Source organism: Rhea pennata, chromosome 20 (assembly GCF_028389875.1).
Source record: "Rhea pennata isolate bPtePen1 chromosome 20, bPtePen1.pri, whole genome shotgun sequence".
Lineage (NCBI taxonomy): Eukaryota > Metazoa > Chordata > Aves > Rheiformes > Rheidae > Rhea > Rhea pennata.
This window is the reverse complement of record NC_084682.1, coordinates 8,621,294-8,641,909: the sequence shown is the minus strand read 5'-3', so window position 1 is coordinate 8,641,909 and position 20,616 is coordinate 8,621,294. Positions and strand designations below refer to the sequence as shown.

Genomic DNA, 20,616 nt, shown 5'->3' with positions numbered 1-20,616 from the left:
GCTGGAGAAGGTGGTAATGGTCCGCTTGTGGAAAGGTGGGGGTATTCAGCCCTTGGAGGCTGCAGTTTCCTCATGACCAGGAAGAGCTCTGCCTGTGTGTATGGGTGTGTGTAGAGATCCTGTGAATAGAGCTAAGTTGGATCAAGAACAAAAGATGCAGTTAGAAAGTGCTGTTGTGAGGTAGGAGAAGCTGTGCCCCTCTCTGGGAGCTTGTGTCGGTCTCAGGTGTAAGCCAGCCTCTGTGGCAGCTTTGTTCATCTCCTCAATGAGCTGACCGGAGGGTCCAAGAGCCAGAAGATGGACTGGTGTGGTCAGGTAGGAGGTGAGTCTTTGTAGTATTGATAGAAAAAGGAGTTAGATCATTCAGAGGGAGGAAAGAAGTTGGATCTCCTGTTGCAGGGTGCTGGGGCAAGGTAGAGCTACCCCTGCAGAAAATGCCAGCACGTGCATTTATGGGTTGTACCCTCTGACACCAGTAATACTCAGAGGGCTACTTAACCAGAAATAAAACAATATTTTAAAGACATTTTCTTCCCAAGAGAAAGAAACAGAGGAGAAATGGCAGGAATTTCCCCCTACGGTCTCTGAGAAGATTTCTGTTTTGTTCTTCCCACTTGGAGATCTTCTGGATGAACTCTGTCTTGTTGGTCAGGTCAGGATTGCCTTAGTGCTGCCGGAGCTATAGGCTTGGCTGTCGGCTGCGTGAGTGGCTTTTTTAAGAGGAGCAACTGTGGGATCGGATATCATAGTGCAAGTGCTATGTTAGAGGAATGCTGACGGTCCTTTACAGGGTCAAAAGGGCCAGGGCATGATGCTGAGACGTTAAAGGGCAATGGGATGTGTTCCTAAATCACGCAGCATTGCCAGCATCCTCCCCTGGTAGGAGGAGGAGACCTACTATCCTCACTTCCTTCAGACCTGAGATGGGATAGGTGCTCTTGGAGTAACCCTGGGAGGCCTGTAGGTCTAGAGGAGTCAGACAGATTTCCCCCTCAGGCCAGATTCTTCAGTCTGGTGACCTGAACAGAGTTCATCTCTCCCAGCCAGGCAGGCGGCACATTGCAGTGGTTGAGGGTGCCATCTAGTGCAAACTGAGAGCATGGAGCTGGCTGTCTCACCTGCCTTTGCAGGGAGACCACGCACGCTCTGGAGCTTTGCCTTTCTGCAGTCACTTTCTTCAGTGCTTACAAAAGGTGGTCAACCTCTGTTTTTTAATACTTGTAGCTATTTTAAAGGGTTTTTTACCCGTGGTTGCGCTTTGCTTCTAAACACTTCTAAGAGCATGGCCATGGCTGAGGTCTGGTTGATGTGCAAAGTTCACTGGAGTTTGTGTCTGTTTGATGCGCAGAGTTCACTGGAGTTTGTGTCTGGGGCACTTGGGGAATTAAGCCTGTTGGTAAGAAGCTGCTTGTGGTGGTTGGGCCATCCTGAAGCCGGTTCCTCTCCCCTTTCCCAGGGTGCCCCAGAAAGTGTGATCGAGCGCTGCACCTACGTCCGTGTGGGCACTGCCAGGGTTCCTCTGACCTCCTCCATCCAGGAGAAGATCCTGTCCCGGGTCCGAGACTGGGGCATGGGTATCGACACTCTGCGCTGCCTGGCCCTGGCCACCCACGATGCCCCTGTCCGGAAGGAGTCCATGCAGCTGGACGACTCCACCAAGTTCATCTGCTACGAGGTAATGGAGAGCAAATGGGGAGCCTTGGGGCAGGCAGTGAGGGCTGTAGCACTGGGAAGAGCTTTCTTGCTATCGCGTTCCCTTGCAGGGGTGGAGGGCAGAGATCTGAGAGTGGATGGGCAGGTAGCATGGGAGAAATCCTGGCCTCGTTTGCTGGGGAGAGCTGAACCCCAAGCAACAGGGTCATCTTTGGTTTTGCTCTTGTTCCTGTGTGTAACTGTGATCCCCTTGCTGTGGTTGCTGCCCCTACAGCAGCACAGCTCACAGGCTGCAGCAACTTTCGTCTTTCCCCAAACTAAGTTTTCCACCGACTTCTACTGTCCCAGCAGAGTTTCTCACATGCTCTCTGATTTCTTTGGGGGATCCAAACGGGCCAATATTTCAACTCTTCTCTTCCATCCCAGTTGTAGAGCTGCACATGACAGGCTGGTCCCAAAGGGAATAGTCCCCCTCCACTAAGCGTTTGCCTCTTGGGTTTGATTTTATCATGGGGAGCAGCTCTGCTGAACCTGAGGCTTTCTGCAGTTGCAAGAGGTGTTCATGGACGACCATGAGGGACAGGGATGAAGAAAACGAAGTGGAAAGATTTAATGTGCAATGGATGGACCAGATAAGCGCTTGAGTGGCCTCTTGCAACTAGGTTACAGTGTAAACCACGTCAGATGGAGCAGAGTGTGTGTGAGGGCCTTTGACTTCCCTCATTGCAACTAGTAGGAAATTTCCCAGTGATTTTACTGGGGAGCAAGATGTGATTCCTTGCAGGGGAAATCCTCCAGTGTCTTTTGATGCCTTGGTACGGGGTGATACAAAGGTGGAGAGAGAAGACAGCTTTTCCCAAGGAGGCCTGGGGAAATTAATGTGCCACCTCCCCTTTTACCATCAGGACAACCTGACCTTTGTGGGCTGCGTGGGGATGCTGGATCCCCCCCGCAAGGAGGTGACCTCATCCATTGAAATGTGCCGGAAAGCCGGCATCCGTGTCATCATGATCACTGGGGACAACAAGGGTACTGCTGTGGCCATCTGCCGGAGGATCGGGATCTTCTCAGAGAGCGAGGATGTGGCGGACAAGGCCTACACGGGCCGGGAGTTCGACGACCTCTCACCAGAGGCCCAGCGACTGGCCTGCCGCTCCGCCCGCTGCTTTGCCCGCGTAGAGCCTGCTCACAAGTCCAAGATCGTCGAGTACCTCCAGTCCTTCAATGAGATCACGGCGATGGTGAGTCCTGCACTGGTCCCAGACCGGTGGGAGCACAAGCGTGAGGACGGTGTTTCAGAGGGCCAAGCTGGTCTTTCTGCCCAGCCTGTTTACTTTTGTCCTCCTAATACCCGCCCTGCGCTTCATTCAGACCGGCGATGGTGTGAATGACGCGCCCGCCCTGAAGAAGGCAGAGATCGGCATTGCAATGGGGTCCGGCACAGCTGTAGCAAAGTCAGCTGCTGAGATGGTGCTCTCTGATGACAACTTCTCCACCATCGTATCTGCTGTTGAGGAGGGCAGAGCCATTTACAACAACATGAAGCAGTTCATCCGCTATCTCATCTCCTCAAACGTTGGAGAGGTTGTTTGGTGAGAGCTTCTCATCTCCTCTGAGCCTCGGCTTGAGGGAGGTGGGAAAATAGCAGGAGAGATGTGTCCTTTAGGGTGTCGAGTAGTGACTTGTGGGCACAGCTGTGTCCTCCCCTACACCCTTGGCATGCCTGTTGGCCGTAGCTGTGACCCCAAGTACCAAACCAGGGGACTCTGCGCTGGATGCCCTACCTCATTTCCCAGAGAGGGAGAGGTTTTTCTTTCATATAAAGAAGTCCGCCCCTCCAAGAGCCAACATATTTCATGTTTAAGCACAGCCAGGGAATGCCAAGGGATGCAGGTACTTGCACAGAGGCAGTTATCGCTGGATCACACCAAAGCACTGTGTGTGAGAGCTTGTGGGCAGCCTCTGGGATAGACACAGTGAGGCGATGTTGTGCTGCTGCCTCCTGCCACCCATCAGTCCCATAAAACAACTCTCCCCATAAATCAGAATCTTCCTTGGCAATGTGGGCACAACCATAGGGATAGCAGGGATCACCTGGGAATCCTTTGTGCTAGTGTTTCAGCAGGGATAGCCCCACTGGGAATGGGAAAGCACATGGCTGTGGTGGGTTGATGGTTAGCTCAAACATTGGTTTTGACTGCAAAATGAATTTTAACGGTGAAACAAATTGTAACTGCAAAATTCAGGTCTGGATTTCAGACTCCTGGCTCTGGGGGTGTGGGTTTGCATGTGGGAATCTGGGTGCATATTCAGTGTGGTATATCTGGATCTAAGGTACCTACTCACTCTCCCTTTAGACAATATAGATACTTTTCCCTGCCTCCCTGGATGGCATCTAATTTAGGACTCTCTGGGTCTTTGGTCTGCAGCATCTTCCTGACAGCTATCCTGGGCTTGCCGGAGGCGCTCATCCCAGTGCAGCTGCTGTGGGTGAACCTGGTGACGGATGGGCTGCCGGCCACTGCACTGGGCTTCAACCCTCCTGACCTCGACATCATGGACAAGCTGCCCCGCAACCCCAAGGAGCCCCTCATCAGTGGCTGGCTCTTCTTCCGCTATCTGGCCATTGGAGGTGAGAGCCCTTATGATTGCCATGCCATGTTTCCCACTGACTATGGCCTTCTTGCTCCTCCTGGTGCCTTCTGGCAGTCCTGTCCCATGCTGTAATGTCTAGCAGGGCTGGATGTTTCTGTCTGGTCGAGGGGACACACTAAGGATCCTCACCCCACCCTAGTGTGGCAATGATGGTGCTTGTGTTAAGGAGTTTCTCTCTCTCTGGCTGCAGTGTACGTTGGCCTGGCAACGGTGGGGGCAGCAACCTGGTGGTTCTTGTATGATGCCGAAGGGCCACAAGTCTCCTTTTATCAGCTGGTAAGTTAGGAAAGTGGTAACATATTGAGCAGATAAGGACTTGGATTCAAGTCCTGGAGCCTTTGCCTCTATCTCCTTCTGTGCTTATTGCCACATTCCCAAATTCCTGATGGAAAAGAGTAATAAAAAAAATAGCAAACGTTCTCCCTCGGATCCATGTTCTTATCCTTGCTTCCATCAGCAATCAGCATGGACAGGGGAACTTTTTCCAAAGAAGCTAGAAGTAACTCCTGTATCTGATACTAGGTTAAAATGTACCAATTATTACACTACTATTGCACTATGGGCTGAGTGGGTTGATGGGAAATGGAGTCCCATCACGCCCTTGGTGAGAAGCAGTCCCTAGGAGTTGACAAAAGGAGGCTGCAGTTTCCAGGCTGCAGAACCCTTGCCAGAGCCTGAGGTGCCTGTATGGGGATAAGGCCTAGGCTTGTCTCCAACTTCATAAACTCTTTCACCAAGGATTCATCTTGAGGTTCATTTTGTCCTGCATTGCCTTCTTGTCCAACATGGTTGGCCACAGCTCTGTAACTAATGTCTTGTGCAATGGAAGATCTGTTTCTGATAGAGATGTGTGTTCACTCGAACAACTAATTAACTGCACATAAAAATCTCCTAGCAACTATCCAGACATAATTGTGCAAAGCCACAATCGAAACAAACAGATTGCTTTATACTGTTTTATCAGTTGCTCTGAACCATAAACTATTGAAGGCAATTCTAATAAGCAAGGTTCATCATGTTCCCCGACAAAGCAGTCTACCTCTTCCACCTCTTTCCCGCCTTTTTTGTATGGTACTGTTGTTCTGTGAAGTATTTACAAACAATTTCCTGTGCTGACAGAGGAACTTTATGAGGTGCACAGAGGACAATCCAATCTTCGAAGGAATCAGCTGTGAAATCTTTGAGTCTCGATATCCAACCACTATGGCTCTGTCTGTGCTGGTGACAATTGAAATGTGCAATGCCCTGAACAGGTACAGTTAGTGCAGGATAATCCTGTGTGCTTTCCACCTCACCTCTTCTGCAGGGGGTTTCTTTGAGCATCATTAGAGGGCAGCATCTGATCACGGATGGAGGCTGAGGAGGGTCTTTGGTTTGACTTGGCAGAGCCATTCTGAGTGGTCTTGCAGGGGACCATTGGCTAACCATAACTAAATTCCTCCAGGCAATGTATCACTATTAAGAGTGGTGGAGGAATGACTGGATCTTCATCCTTTAGTAGAGTTTTGCCATGTTAACATTCAGTCCTAATCCATGCGTAGCTGATTGTATTGAAGTGCATGTTCAAATCCAAATTGTGGTGAAGCCTGAGGCTTTGAAGTGTGAAAGGAGGCTATACTTTATAGCCCTGCATCCTGGAGAGGGCTGGAAACCTTCCAGCTTGGACAGGCTTGTGGAGCTGAGAGGTTATTTGGGCTAATGCCTGTCCCCTTGCTTTCACAGTGTGTCTGAGAACCAGTCGCTGCTACGGATGCCCCCGTGGCTCAACATCTGGCTGCTGGGGGCAATTGTCATGTCCATGGCGCTGCACTTCCTCATTCTCTACGTAAAGCCTATGCCCGTAAGTGCTCTGTGCTCCTTCCATTTGCAGCTCGTGGTGGCTCCTTCCCTGAGCAAATCCTCCAAGCACCTTTGAGCTTGGAGGCTCTTGAGATGATTCCTGCTGGCCAGTGCCTGAGGACCAGAACCTATGAACCGAACTGACGTGGGGGCCATGATTCACCCTGATCCAGTTAGGCACTTTACCTGAGCTAGCAGTGATCTGCAGGTGTCATTTTTGACTCTACCTGGTCTGCAGCCACCTTGACAGACCTCAGAGAAATCCTACTGTTTGGCCTGTCTGGACCCTCAGTCCTTATACTCAGGCTGACCTTTGCCTCAATCTGTGGTGATACAAAAGAAGTTAACCTGATCTTGAAAACAAAAAAATCCTATCTCCTTCTCTATTAACATGTCAAATCCTTTCTGCCTTGCAGCTCATCTTCCAAGTAACCCCCCTGAGCTGGCCACAGTGGGTGGTTGTACTGAAAATTTCCCTGCCTGTTATCCTGCTCGATGAAGGACTCAAGTATCTTTCCCGCAACCACCTAGACGGTGAGCATGGTCTGCAAGAAAACGGCGGCTGACCGATGCTGTTTGCTGCATGGCACTTTGCTTGGTGTTGCTTGATGGCTTCAAGGCCCCTCATTCACCTTCAGTACTTGCGTTGAGTTTGCACCCTGCATGGTTGTCTGCTTTCTCCAGTGAGGCATGCTGTGAAAGATGGGCTTTTCCCGGCACCCCAGCCCTTCCCAGTTGCCACGCCAAGCATAGCAGCTGATACTAAAATCTGTTTGAAATATTCCCTAGAAGTTGGAACAATAGATAAATCTGCCACGTTTGTTTATCCAGCTCTTCTTGAATCTGTGGGAATCAAATCCCTCTCTTTAAAGCAAAACAAAGCAAATGCTTGTTGCTAACAGGAATCCTTCCCTCCCACTTCCCTGGATCTTCCGCCTCTCTGTTGATATCCTTATGTCAAGTTTGCCACATGTATTTAAGATCAAACCACTCAAACACCTTAAAAGCTGTTTCTAGTGGGGGTTGCCATTGGCCACCCCTCTTAGAGCTTGGGCTGGTGGCAGACAGAGGTAGGAAAGCAGCTCAGATGAGGCCAAGTTTATTTATAGCGGTGCTGGGGCTCCTGTGCACTCCAGGGCTCTGTGCTGTAAATCATAGCGTCTGTTTAAACAGCACTCTGAAAAATATTATGTCATCTTTTCTTTCTTTTCTTGCTAAAGATGTTGCTGTGGGTGATTATCTCTGTGCTGAGTTAAACCTTCAGGTTTTCCCTGCCTTTGTGGAAGGCCTTGGCAGGGATGGCCAGGAGTGGCTGAGGGTCCCATGCCCACCATGGCAGCCAGCCCCTCTCCAGGGCTCTGGGCTTTGATGTGTGGGCAGCAACAGAAAAACAGATTTTACTCATTTTTCAGGGTGTGCTTGCCCACCCTGGCAGTGACAGCAGAAAGAAGAAAGGCAGGAGAAAGGCCATCCTTGCCCAGGGAAGGTGACGCAGTGGGCCTGGGGTGGGTGATGAGCAACCTGGGTCACCTCCAGTCCCTGCTGTGCACCGTTGCTTTGTTCAGGTCTTGCTCTCTCCCCCCGTAGGCCACCACGTCTCAGCAAACCCTCTCCTCTTCACTTCCCCTGCTACGAAGCACCCAGGCAGATTGCGTGAATGCGTTCTGCGTTGCAGGGCTGAAGGCAGGTGTGGTTAGTCCTGGCAGGAGGAGGCTTGGGGATCTCACCAGCGCCCGAGGGAGGGCGGCTGCCTCCGTGCTGGGGGGGCGTTCGTGAGCCCCTAGCTCCCTCAACAACCTGTTCACCTAGAAGCTGAGCGCGCCTGGGTGGGAAAATGTCAAGCAGGGAAGCCCACGGAGGTTTGGTTTCTCTCGGAGCAGAAACATGCGATTGCAAAGAGCTGCGAATAGCAGAAGGGGAATTGGGGCAAGCTGGCACGACCCTGCCGGCCATGTTTCCCGTGGCTCCGTCTCGCCAGGGAATGGCAGGCTGGGGGTGCTCACATCAGCTCTCCTCTCTGTGGCGAACTGAGTCATAACCACAGCAACTGTTCAGCTAACCCTCTGCCCAGAAATGGAGATGGGCAGGCTTATATTTTTACAGAGTAGATGGAAATTGCTTATTTTTATTTAATAGATGCATTCCTCACCAGACTGATCAGGTGCTTTGCATCACCCAGCTCTGCTTACTATATTATTACGAGCCTGTAGCAATAATCTTATGGCACGGTACTGGGCTAGGACCTGGGCGAGCAAGTTTAATTCTTGGCTGTCACAGTCCATGCATGTCCCTGGTCTTTCCTTCACCATCTGTGGTGTGAGAATGAGTCCTTTTCTCCCACAGTTTGCATTTCTCTCTTAAATGTTCTTTGAAGAAGGGCACCGTGGGGGTTCTAGCAGCTGTTTCTGGAATACATGCAATCCTTTTGAATGTGATCGTACCAGCTCACAGTATTTTCAGCTTTTGGGTCCCTCCTGCCATGCTACTGACATGTCTGCTCCCCTGGGCCACCTCCATCCACATGGTCATGGTGCTGGTGCTGGTCATGCTAACCAGTCGCTCTGTGTCTCATCCAGCAAGAGTTTTTCAATGCAGCTATTCAGTCACAGCTACAGGGCAAAATCATGCTTAAATCATCCCATTTGAAAGAAATAATTAAAACCTTGCATCTTCCTCATTCCTCTGGGCAGATTTACTTAAAAACAAAACAGAAACCACTTTTAAATGTGGTATTGTGATTTTTTTGCCAGGAATTCTGAGGACAGTAAGAAACACGTGGAGCGGGGAGCACCAGTTGAAAACCTGCAGGACTCCAGAGCAAACAGGGTTGGCTTTCTTACGTGCTTCATCTTTGAATACCGTATTCCTGTGCTGTTGCCAAAGTCCTTGTCATGTGTTGCAGGGACCTGCTTGGACAGTGTCTGGGTGAACGTGTTTTTGAAAACTACCCAATAATGTATCTATGATTGGGGTATCTCTTGCCCCTGTTCTGCTTTCTTCTTCATAGTGAAGAGTGGGGAGATGGTGGTGGTGGAGGTCACATTGTGGAGGAGGGTCGGTGAGGAGTGATGCAGGTGGAGCTGGTCATGATGATGGTGACTGGGAGGCTTGCAAAGTCCCATCCTGTCTAGTTTTTCTGTGATGTCTTGGTAGCTGCAGGACAACACTGCTGAGCAGGATCCGCAGTTTCTGTGTCTATCAGTTTTGCAAATAAGAAAAGTGTCTGGCAGTGTGCTTTCTTCTCAAGATGTGTAATATAGCACTGCAAAGGTCATGAAGATTAAAAAAAAAAGAGTTATAAGAGTCATTAATATAAAACCTGGCCTCTGGGCCAGGCTTTCCGGAAGAGCTGAGAAGAAATCAATGTGCTTCAGCATTCATCATTTGGATGGCAACTTGGGAGGTGATGAAGAAGTGAAAGGATCACGATTTTAGCTCAAAAGTGTTCTTGTACGAGAAGTCCTCCTTCTAGCAGCGGATTCCCACGTTCTGCTTCTCAAGGAGGTCTAAAAAGCCCATGAATGCCGTTTATGTGGCAGTTGTCACAAGGAGCCAGGCTGTAGCTAAGCCTCTGCAAGACGGTGCTTGGGCGATGGTCTCTGACGTGGGATGCTGTGCAATTGCAAGCACAGAGGCCAAAAGCCCCCAGCCCAGCTGCCCACTCTGCTCCCTACAGACAGCCCAGGGCTTCAGTGCTTCTGAAAACTCGATGTGTTTTTATCGTTTAGCGGTAGCTGTTTCTCCAGGCCAAATCTTAGCCCTTAGGGAATGGATGCAGATTTATAGCTGTGAGTTCTGCTGACTCAGTTTTCGCATGAAAAAGCTTCTCCTTTGATTAAATTTAGATCAGTTGTATTTCCGTTGATTTTTTTTTCCTTTGTCCTTGAAGTGGAAGAAAGCAGAGACTGTTCAAGTTTTACTCTAGTCTCAATATTTCACATGTCTCTGCCTACTCATCTGACATGCATTGCATATTTATCACTGCCTTCACCCATCTCTGGCCGCTCTGAGATTTCTGCTGTCTCAGTTTTGGGAAGCAAAGTTGAGTGTGAGACAATGAACGAGAGCACGTGGTTGAGCTCTATCAGCATGGTCTAACTGTAGATGTTCAGTTTGGGAAGTTGGAGATGTTCTCCCAGGCTTCCACAAAGTCATTCTCAGATAGATGCATACTGATGGACTCACAAAGGTTTTGCTCATGTGACTGACCACCCTCCAGGACCTCTTGACCTGATGTTTTTAATATTTGCCATCCTGTATGTATCTAAGCAAGTATATTGCTCTTTCTCAGCCCTGTGGCATGCAGAAGAAAGGTTTCCAGGGATCTGTGCCAAAATGAAGCAAAGTCTCTTTTCTGAATGTCCAGAGAAGTCCCTGTTTTATAATCGTTAGTGCTCATTCCTCTCCGTAACCGTCAGCCACTTCTCCCTGCCCTCTTGCTGCCCCCCGCCCTGCACCTTCTCATTGTCCTTCTCGTTTTCACTATCTTGAAGCAAACTTGCCCATTTCTCAGTGTTCCCACTCTGGTGTTTTGCCCATCCTCGGCCCGTGCAGCGCTGTTTTCAGCTCTCTTCTGCTGCAGGGGCTGATTTGAACATGAGATTGTGCATTTGTGTGAGCATCCTGACTGCGGAGGGAAACTTTGCCTCTTACTTCATCTTTATGCTTTGAAATCTTCCATGTTAAGAGCAGTTTGCCAGTGTAGTAGTGCGGTGACAAGCATGCAGGGACCATCTCTATGGTGCGTGGCCTGATGGTGCAGCTTGGGGCAGTGACTTCAGCTCGGTGGGAGCCCCAGGGCTCCAGATCCCTCAACCCAACATCCATCAGAGACGGCCCCAGATACAGGGGTCATAATCTCCGTTTCTGATCGTAAAAAAGCTGCAATGCTTTGCAGAAGGACCCTCCTCTCCCTTCTCTCCCTGGAGCAGCCACACCTGGAGACAACAGCAGTCCGTAAAAGGCCCTCCGAAGCAAGCAGGCGGCTGTAGCGATGCAATTTCAGTGTGGACAAAATAGTCGTCATCTTTCCAGGAGACGGAGAACAGCAGAAGAGCTGGTACTGCGTTTGCAAGGCCATGGTGTGCCCTTGTAGGGAAATCTCTGCGCATGGCTACCTTAGCCAAGCTGTGCGCGGAAGGGGAAGGAATGCTTCCCGACATGCCAAGTCGTTTGTTTGAGCTGAGGGATACACTCGAGGAGAGCGTTGCTGCACCTTTGAGTATGTGAATCTCTCCAGATGGGACTTTACAGCACTACTGGCTTTTTTTTTTTTTTTCTTTTCTTTCTTTCTTTCCTTTTTTTTTTTTTTTGGTGCATGCCATGCTTTAGAAACAGGAGAGCAGAGGGAAACACAGGAGGAAAACATCCTCGAGCTGCAGGGCCTGGCTGCGGGAGCAGCAAAGCTGCTGCCAGCTGGGAGTGCAGCGCTCGGCGCTGCCGCTGTGCCAGTCCCGAGGGACGCAAGCCCGTTTCCCTTTCCGCCTCCTCCTGGGAGCCGGCGTCTTGGCTGAAGCTGCCGGGGGCCCTGCGGCAGCGGTGCTTGTTTTCACACGTTTGCTGCAGCAGTTTGCTTTGCTGCCAGAGCTCAGCTGAAGGAGCGATCGGTGCCGGGGGTGAGCAGCCGCGTTCCCCCAGCGTCCGCTTGTGCAGGAACACGGTAAGAGAAGAGAAGAGTCAAAAGCAATAATGAAAACGTCCTGCAAAGCCTGTGCTGTTCTGGTGGAGAGCAGATCTTGCAGGAAAAGGGCTCATGTTTGGATGCAAATCTACATGAGTTTAGGGGCTGTGACAGCCTTGATAAATTTGGTATTGTGGGGCAGGATCAAAATGGGATTGGAGGAACTGAGATGGCCCCAACAGCTATTTCTGCAGATAGTTCCTTGGACCCACCTCATAGTCTCTCACTGGTGTGCAGGCATTTAGGCATCTAGATCCTATTAAAATTAAGTGGGCATTGGGCACGTGGCTGATTTCAGGGTTTTTTGGAAATCTCAGACTCACTGCAAGGCCTGCAGGTCTGTGTGCTTGGGTGCTTTTGCTCAAAGGCCTGTGAATAATATTTTCGAAAGTGTCTGGAGGGGTTGAGGGGCCTGAGGCTGTGGTTAAACGTTCGGTGCTAATGCTGCAGAAGTGCCCCCTTCCTGTCCCTGAGTCACCCGGCGCATCATGGCCGTGTAGCTGTTTGCACAGCCACAAGGTTTAGTGGATTGGGGAACTGCTGTGGCCAGCCAATTAACCGCCTAATTGTTGCTCAGTTGCTCTGGTGGGGACTGTTTAGCTGCCCAAGACACCCAGGTGACTTCTTGGTTTCTTACAAGTTTTTCTTGTTTCTTAAAATTTGTATGCCTGAGTTATTCTTGAATCGCGACATTTCAGCTGGCTTGTTTTTTAGGTGAAAATTCTTCTGCACTTCTTGGTGGTACTTCAGAGTAGACTGATTCTGGACTTCTTTGTTCAGAAGTTGCCAGTAAGGGTTGTGGTGATGGAGCGAAGGCTTGCTTCCCAGCTCATGGTGGGGAAAGTGGGATGCCCCCGCTCGCTGGGCCGGATGCTCCGCGTTTCATCAGCCAAGCGCGGCAGGAGCACAACGTGTGTTTCCAGCTCACACCAAAGGGGCCCTATAGGACTGGCTCTTTCTGGATGCTGTACGAGGTCCTTTCCTAGCCTGGGAAGCAGGAAGGGCTGTATGTGACGACAAAAATGGGGAGCTGGTTTGCTTTTGAACACTAGCCAATACTTTCCTTTTTCTTTGTTTCAGGAGAAGAGAACAAGAAATGAATGACACAAAGGAAACTCTCCTAAATAAAGGAACCCTAACTTGTAACTTGGACTGAAGTCTTGCATGTTTGACCATCACTAGAAGCCAGCAGGACATGCATGTGTCCGATTATCAGACAAATGCGGGTGAATTGTCAAAAAGAAAAATACCGATTTTGTTTTGTTTCGTAGCTTTCTTTTTCCTGTACATAACAGTGCAATTACTGGACAGCTAAAGTATGGTTTGGGGATGGACCTATATGTAACTGAGTCATTGTAACCCAGTTCCTTGGGAATTTTTTCTTGCAAAATTTTAGACCCTTTTTTTCAAATTTTCACCCTAACAAGTGAGCTCAGTGAAGGCTTCCTTCATGGGAGATCAACGGAGGAGAGTCTGGTTTTAAGACAAGACTTGAATGTATGTGGAAAGTGGATGGGAGGATGCTCTCCTGAGCTGGGCGAGGTAACACCAGGACAGCTCTCTGTGCTGGGAGGGGCTAGGATCTGTGCGAGGGCAGGGGAGGAAATAAGGACACGTGGCAGCAGCAGATTATGGGCACTGACCCTTGGTGGTGTCCACAAGAGCATCTCATGCAGGGGCTAGGCTCAGTGCTAGGGTAGCTGTGTTGCCTAGGTGCTTCGGCAGCAGGTCTGAAGGTAGTTTCAAGGCTATATCCTGGATAACTACCAAAGTTGTAGATCTTGTGGACGTGTATTTATATGTAGAGATTGCGTGTGCGTGCATGCGTGTGTGGGATGGATGCTGAAGATCTCCCTATTTATCACATTGTTCTGTGGTTTTTCTCCTTGTTGTGGAAAGCCCTGCACCTTCTCAGGCTCATCAGATATCAAAGTGTGACTTAGTCTTGTCTTTTCTCTTCCACAGACCATCTTGTTAGATCTCCTGCACTATTTAAGCTGTAGCCATCTTCCTTGTAGAGACAACCATTTAAAGAAAACCTGGGAACGACCAGCTTTGGATCCTCACGTCTACTGCTCGTTCCTGGTCACACTCCCTTTATTAGGTTATTTTTTTCAATATTTCCCCAACAGGAGTAGTGTACAGAGCTTTAGAAGCAGCTGTCCATTAGCTTGTGTTCTCTGTCCAGGAGGACAACGCTATCTTGCACAAGACAGCCTTGACAGCAGTGATTTACCTTCAAGATAGGAACGAATGTATGTTTGTACATAATATAGTCATTCTCCGGAACTAGTGTTTTTGATGGAATCCCTTTTTATAAGGCATCAGCTGTATTTTAACCTCTTGGATGTTTCTGCAGCAGGAATTATGCAGTGTACAAGTGGATGTGTATGGATCAGGAATGGATTTTGGGATCCAGTATATTGACCTTTCTCCATTGAGTGACATCAGCTGAGCATATGTTTCTAGGTGATTTCTTTCCCAGCTCTCCAAATGCTCCCTCTTTTTTTCCTCTTTTCTCCATGATCCCATCCTGATAATACTTAGCTGGACACCATGCCTTTCTTTTAAATTCCAGCCTGGAGTATCCAATGGCACTAAGCCAGGTGGTTTGGATAGCATTTCGCTCTTTTCCTGCCTGGGTTTTTATTTTACTTCTGCCTCTTAAAAGCTTCCAGTGCTTCTCTGTTTCTCTTTTGTATGGGCTAACAAGCTAATCTTCTTCTGTATAGTATGTGCCAAAAATCATCCTTCCTTTCTTTTCTCCGTCACCAGCATTGAAAAAGATGAGTAGAGCCCCCAGACCAGTGGGAATGTACAGAACTGTTATACTACTGAGCTGATTTAATGTACAGAAAACCTTGCATGAAATGTTGTAACTGTATTTAATATATAATGTATTCAAGGAATTTTAATATGGAGCTCTTTAAAAAAAATCTTTATAGATATTCTGTGGTTACAGGAAGGTCGTTGCTGATTTTTTTTAAATATTATTATACTTTGTCTTGAAGAAGTTTTATTTTTCAAACAGTTTATGTCTGATTGATTTAATTGGTGATCTGATGGGACAGCCAATTCCTCTTTAAAAGCTATTTTCACTGTAGATGAAGCTCGCCCTGGAGCAGAAGACCAGGGCATGACCCAGGTACTACTTAAGCCTTCAAAATAAGGCTTCAGTGAGACTAATGCCATATATGTGTGATTGCTCTTCCCCCAAAAGGTAGATTTCACCTTGTTTTAGTATAAATCATCTCCAGCTCTCTGTGCAAGAAAATAACCAGTAGGAGTTTAATCCAGGGCTGAATTCAGCCTCTTGTGTAGTCAGAACCAGCCCAGTAACTTCAGAAGAAATCACTTCTGTGTTTCCTGGAGGCTGAAAATCCAGGAGAAAGGTGGAGGCTAGACCTGATTCAGAGCATTGCAGCCCTGTTCAATGTTGCTCTGTGGGATGGGGTCCAGCTGGGCACTTTGGCTGCCTTCTGGCCTCTCCCTGGGATGCCACTGCCTTGGTCAGTCCCACCAGCAGCGACTCCTTTGGTCCGTCTATGCCAAGTGGCCCCACCAGAATGGCATTACTTTTCCTAAGCTGAAGGTCTGGTGTGTGATTATTAATTTTACCCAAGTACGTATGTGTGTGCAAGAGTTTCTTGTGTAAAGGTCACAGTAATGAGCAGTGAATAATGATTATGGCTCTGAAACGCATGGAGATTTTTTAAAAAGCTCTATTTCAGGCACATGCACAGAGAGATAGAATCAGGAAATTTTAAGTTGCTATTAAATTCCTACTGGTAATTGTGTTTAGTGTTATTTGACACCAGAGAGATGGAAGTGCTTGTACCAAACATCCTTCTGAACCCTCTAACAGAAAGGCTATTTTAAGAGAGATGAAGTTTCTGTTATTGTATTGTCAGCAGAGATGCCACACCGATGAAGGCCCTGGCAACGTTGCTCTGTTCCTGCAGTCATTTGGTTACAACTGTGAGTGACCAAGGCATTGAGTGCGAGAGATCAGAGCCATGTCTCAGCCAAAGGCTTGTTCTTTCCAGCAGCAGCAAGTTTGCATTTGTCTTTTTATTGCAAGTCTCTAGGTCTCTAAAAAACTGATAGCGAGTCCATGAAACCTGCACTAAAGATACTTGGAACAGGCATCCCCTTTGTTAAGAGGGACCAATTTTTATACATCGGCATTTCCTAATGGTAGGGACACATCTCTCTCTTTTTCCCCCTCTGTTCTTTCGTTGCTTGTCCCTCCTTGTCCCATTGGTTGGGAAAGACAGGTTTCACTCTGGTTTTTGATTACAGAGGCTTATAGTTCAAATATTTTAATGAAGTAGAAAAATATCCATAGACATAATTATTTTTCTTTTATGCTTTGGTGAAGCGTCAGGATAAATCATAGAGTAGTTATTTATTATGTGTATGTCAACAGCAGCATGCTGGGCGCTTTTACATGCTAGAGTATGTTTTTCTGCAAACTTGGGGATTAAAGACCGGGGACCATTGGTTTTGGATTGGGTCTTGTGTCTGGCTGAAGCGTTTGGTTGCGTGCAATAGACTGGAGATGGACACTGGTGTGGCTGTTTCACCCAAGAGCTTGTTGCAAAAGGCAGCCTAGGGGAAAAGCTGCTAGGATCTTTGCCTTTCTGATAACAGAGCTTAAAAATCACTTTATTTTTATTTTTATTTTTGTTGCCTGGCATAGTCAGAGTTCTTCAGTAAAATTCGGTGTCATTCCAGCAACACTTTTACCATACATGGGCTGTTCTGACAGATCTTCCTAGGCAAAGGGAAGCAACCATGCATAACGCATCACAGAGGAAGTGCCAGGATGGCAGTGCGGGGTTCTCTGTGAGCACTTTAAATTCCTTTCTCAGGGGCCAGTCAACATGTTGGGTTGCACCAGTAAATTAAAGATGGGAGGCAAGGGTCCCTCATCCCTTGAGCAAGCACCGGCTGTGTGAGTGTTGGGCAACAGCTGTGAAAACTCTTGTGTGCTGTTTCAGGATGTCGTGTCATTGTGGCCAGTTGTTGGATGAACTCTTCCGTCTGCGGCACATAATCCTTTCGGGAGGTACGTTAGAAATGTAAAAAGGCAGTTGTTACTTGAAGCAACTGAGGAAGGAGAAGCAAAAATGATATGCATCTTAGGTTTTATTTCTATCAGGTAATTTCCTTGCTGGTCCAAATATGGTTCAGGGTCTTGATACTGAATCCATGAGTTTTTTCATTTGTGTCTTTGAGACTTTGGCATTACTGTGATGTCTTACATGTGTTTCCAGCATTCTGCTCAGCCAAGACTGGATGGTACCATTAGGTTTTAGAGAAGTCAGAAGTTGGAAGCAGAGACTTTGTTGGAGGGCTTGGGGAACTTTGTTCTTGTAACAGAAATGAATCTAGAAGACCAGTGAGAAATGAAGGATGGGGATTTAAACTAGAGTCTCTGCCAGCTGTGTGCATGCTGCATGGCAAAAATAGCGGGAGGAGCAACAGGACCCCTCAGCAGCAGATTTTGGTCCCTCTTTTGTACATCAGATCAATGGTGCTGCTTACAAGTCAAGGTCTCATTCTGCAAGCACTTCTCAAATAAATGTGCCTGGGGTTCAGCCTACAGGCTGTTCCCATGGGTGTGAGTTGTTCCGTGAGTTTCAGTAACCTGGGAATCACATTGCTTTGTGGTTTGCCTGAAACCCTAACACATAGGAGTTCCCCAAATCGGCTCCTAACTTTTGTCATGATTTTCTTTTTTCTTATATTCGTCTGTGTCTGGAGTGGTCACCACCTCAAATAAAAGAAGCTAGAGATCCCAGCTGAAAAAACTGAAGGGATGCCTTTTCCCCTCCGCCTCCTCGCTCTGTTAGGGGGCTCTGCCCCATTAGTGGGGGGCTCCCACACGCCCCAGTTGCCCAACTGGTGGCACTGGGTGCTGTCTGTGGTCCTGCTGGGAAGGCCACCTGGGCACCCATGGGCCCCAACTCCCCACCTGGGCCATTCCTTTCGTTGCCTCTCCTCTCAACAGCATGTCCCTGCTCACTCCCACGTGGGCTTTTCCCCCCCCTCCTGTGGCCCGTCCCTGGCTGCCCATGGCCCAGCAGGAGGAGCGAGGCAGGCGGGCAGAGCCTTGCAGATCGGTAGAGCTGGTTTTATGGGACCACAGGAAAAGAGCTGCGCTCCATGGGAGCTCCAGCAGCGGCATCTTTAAGGCACGGTTTGGGTTTAGGGTTTGCAGGACTGGAGTGAGTAAGGAGGTCTACAGAGCAGATTGAGCTCCTTGGACCATTCCTTTTGGTGCCATTCAGCTTTCAGTAGGGACAGGGCGTTAAATGAGCCTGGATGTCCCTATGTGAACCTGGAGGGATGGAGACATCTGTAGAGTAGGCTCATGTCCAAGCTGTGTAGAGGCTGCTGGGCTTGATCTGAGCCCTAATGAGGAGGAAGAGGGAAACCATTGAGCTGTTAGCAGGTGCTATTAGTGTCACGGCTTGAATTGGGGAAGGTGCTGATTTTTCTTCTTCTTCTTCTTCTTTTTTTTTTAATGATGCCTGAACAGCCAAATCTAGAAACCTGCGAGTTTGTGCTTCGTAGTGAAAGATAAATCATTGTATCTTGGGGGGAGGGTATTATCTGAGGGGTAGAATCGAAAGAAACAAGGTTTCCTATTTTATTACATGAGAGATATTTTTCCACTCAATTACTGCTTCCGAAATGGTGTCTTTTGTCTGATTGTAAATAGCCAGGTGTGTTGTGAAGACGTAAGACGGCTCATTGTGGTCACGTAACTATGATCCACTCTGTTCACACAATATTGGGCTGATTTGTTTTATACTTATGGAATTACAGAAATAAAAGCAATTTTACTGGATGATTCTGGGTTTTTTTGCTTTTCTTGCCCCGCTGTCGCCTGTTTGTCACACATTTGGGGGAAATTCAGAAGCCCATAGGAGCTGTATGGAGTGCCTGAGGGCATTCTTCAGCCGTAAAAGGAATTGTACTCACCAGATCGGGATTTCTTGTGGGTTTTTGTAGCAGCCAAATTAGAAATGGAGCTGAGCCTGCCTTTGGCACCAGATGACAAAGGCGAAAGGAAAGGAGTGGCATGATCTGACTGTTGAGAATTTTTAAAGAACCAGCTAATTCACTCTTAGGGCACAAGAATACAAATAACAGTGCTAATTTTGGTTGCATCCAGAACAGTCCCCACCTTACCGCCCTCAGCTGCGAGAGTAGCATGAAGCAAGTCCTTCATGCACCATGATCTCGAAAACGTGTCCTTCCAGTTTAGTCCTTCAAGGGTGGGAGGCTTTGCTGTGCAGGCTGAGATGTCAGCACGTATGAACCAGAGCTGCCCCCAAATCCCCGTAAAGGGTCTGGTCCAGGCCATTTTGGCCTGGAGGATGGCTTAAGATCTGCAAGCTGGGAGAGAAACTTGTGGCTCTATGTTTCCATGTCCAGGTCACCCGGAGCTCTAGTGATTGTAATGTTTTGAGTGGAAGACCCTGGATGGCTGGAGGTGGTTTTGGGATGAGCTTGGATTCATGATAACGTCTGTTGAAGGCACATCTGCCCCAAGATGAGAACCTGGAGCTCCCTTGCTGGATGCTGTGATCGAGAAAGGTGCTGACCAAAGGTGATGGGTCCAAACCTGCCTGTTTCTAACCTGTTAGGTCACTAGCCCAAGGAAAGCCGGCCCCGTTTTACCCTGGGTTTAGGCTGTTTTGCCAAGGAGGGGACAGAAGCTAAACTCTGCGGGCGGCTGCTGCCGGGGGTGCTGGGCGGGGGTGGAAGTGAGGTGACCGGGCGAATCCTGGGCTTGGAAGGGGAGAATCTCTTACGTGCATTTAGAAAGAGAGACACAAGGTCTGCCTGCTGGGTCCGCAGCTGGCACCCCCGGGCACGTCACGTATCCCACCCCCGGGTCCTGGGGGACCTCGAGCCGGCCCAGCCGCCCGGGAACGCCCTTCCCGCAGCGCCCTGGAGACGCACCACCGCCTGGGCACGCAGCGCTCCGCGCCCACCCGCCGCGGCGCCCGTCTCCCCGCTGGCCCCGGCAGCCTCCGCGGGGCACCGCCACGCGCCGCGGCCTCTCCTGCGCAACCTCGCGGGCCAGGCCGAAGGGTGCGGCGACCCGTTCCCATCGGTTGGGGTGGGAACGGGGCTCCTGGCTCCCTTCGGTATCCTCAGCATCTCCGTTTAATTTGTTTGCTTTGGAGTTGGCTAAATCATCGCCAAGATATTTCTGGTCGGGAGTGTTGCTGTGGCAACCCAGGACTGAAATGCCACTTCTGGGGAGCTAATACCACCAGAAACATCCGTCTGGGCAGGGCGTTGCAGCGGGGAACGGAGACAGAGCGAGGCCAGCGCTGCTGGGAAGGAGTGAGGAGAGGTCAAGAACAAGTTAAAATTGGAAATAAAACTGAACATGCTGTTTTGTAGGCCCTTGCTTGCGCTCCTCCTCTGGCGGCGCCGCGCCGCTGGCGGCCCCGCTCCCCAGCGCGGCCTTGCCCCGGCCCTCGCGTTTCCACCGGGCCGCGGGACGTCGGGCCGAGGTTGGGAGCGCCGCTGCGGGCGCTGCCCAGCGCGAGTCCGGCGGGTGCCACGGGCTTCGCTTGCTACCTTCTTTTTTTTTTCCCCCAAAGAAAGACGGAATTGCAGTTTTTTGGAGAAGCGACGTCCCGGGGGCTCCCTCGCTGCGGAGGCGCCGCAGCCGCCCCCCTCCTCGGCGGCGCGCGGGCTTCGGGCTCCCTCTCCTCCCGCGCCGGCAGCCGCTCCTTCCCGGCCGGGGCCTGTCGCAG

At 49.4% G+C, this 20,616-nt stretch overlaps 1 protein-coding gene across 4 annotated transcripts in view; it reads left to right on the top strand.

Annotated features, from left to right (window-relative positions):
• ATP2A3 (ATPase sarcoplasmic/endoplasmic reticulum Ca2+ transporting 3) overlaps positions 1-18,686 on the top strand; it is a 58,718-nt gene extending 40,032 nt beyond the window's left edge. For 2 of the 4 annotated variants that reach the window (XM_062592275.1, XM_062592273.1), the window contains exons 13-22: positions 1,457-1,675; positions 2,559-2,894; positions 3,025-3,245; positions 4,083-4,285; positions 4,499-4,584; positions 5,428-5,561; positions 6,031-6,148; positions 6,564-6,681; positions 8,898-8,973; positions 12,908-18,686. In XM_062592275.1, the coding sequence (XP_062448259.1) occupies positions 1,457-1,675; positions 2,559-2,894; positions 3,025-3,245; positions 4,083-4,285; positions 4,499-4,584; positions 5,428-5,561; positions 6,031-6,148; positions 6,564-6,681; positions 8,898-8,973; positions 12,908-12,983 (1,587 nt within the window). In that variant the 3' untranslated portion in view covers positions 12,984-18,686. The remainder of the gene's footprint in view (positions 1-1,456; positions 1,676-2,558; positions 2,895-3,024; positions 3,246-4,082; positions 4,286-4,498; positions 4,585-5,427; positions 5,562-6,030; positions 6,149-6,563; positions 6,682-8,897; positions 8,974-12,907) is intronic. The other 2 variants (XR_009960396.1, XM_062592274.1) reach the window with 2 other exon arrangements.
• Positions 18,687-20,616: the final 1,930 nt, after the last annotated feature.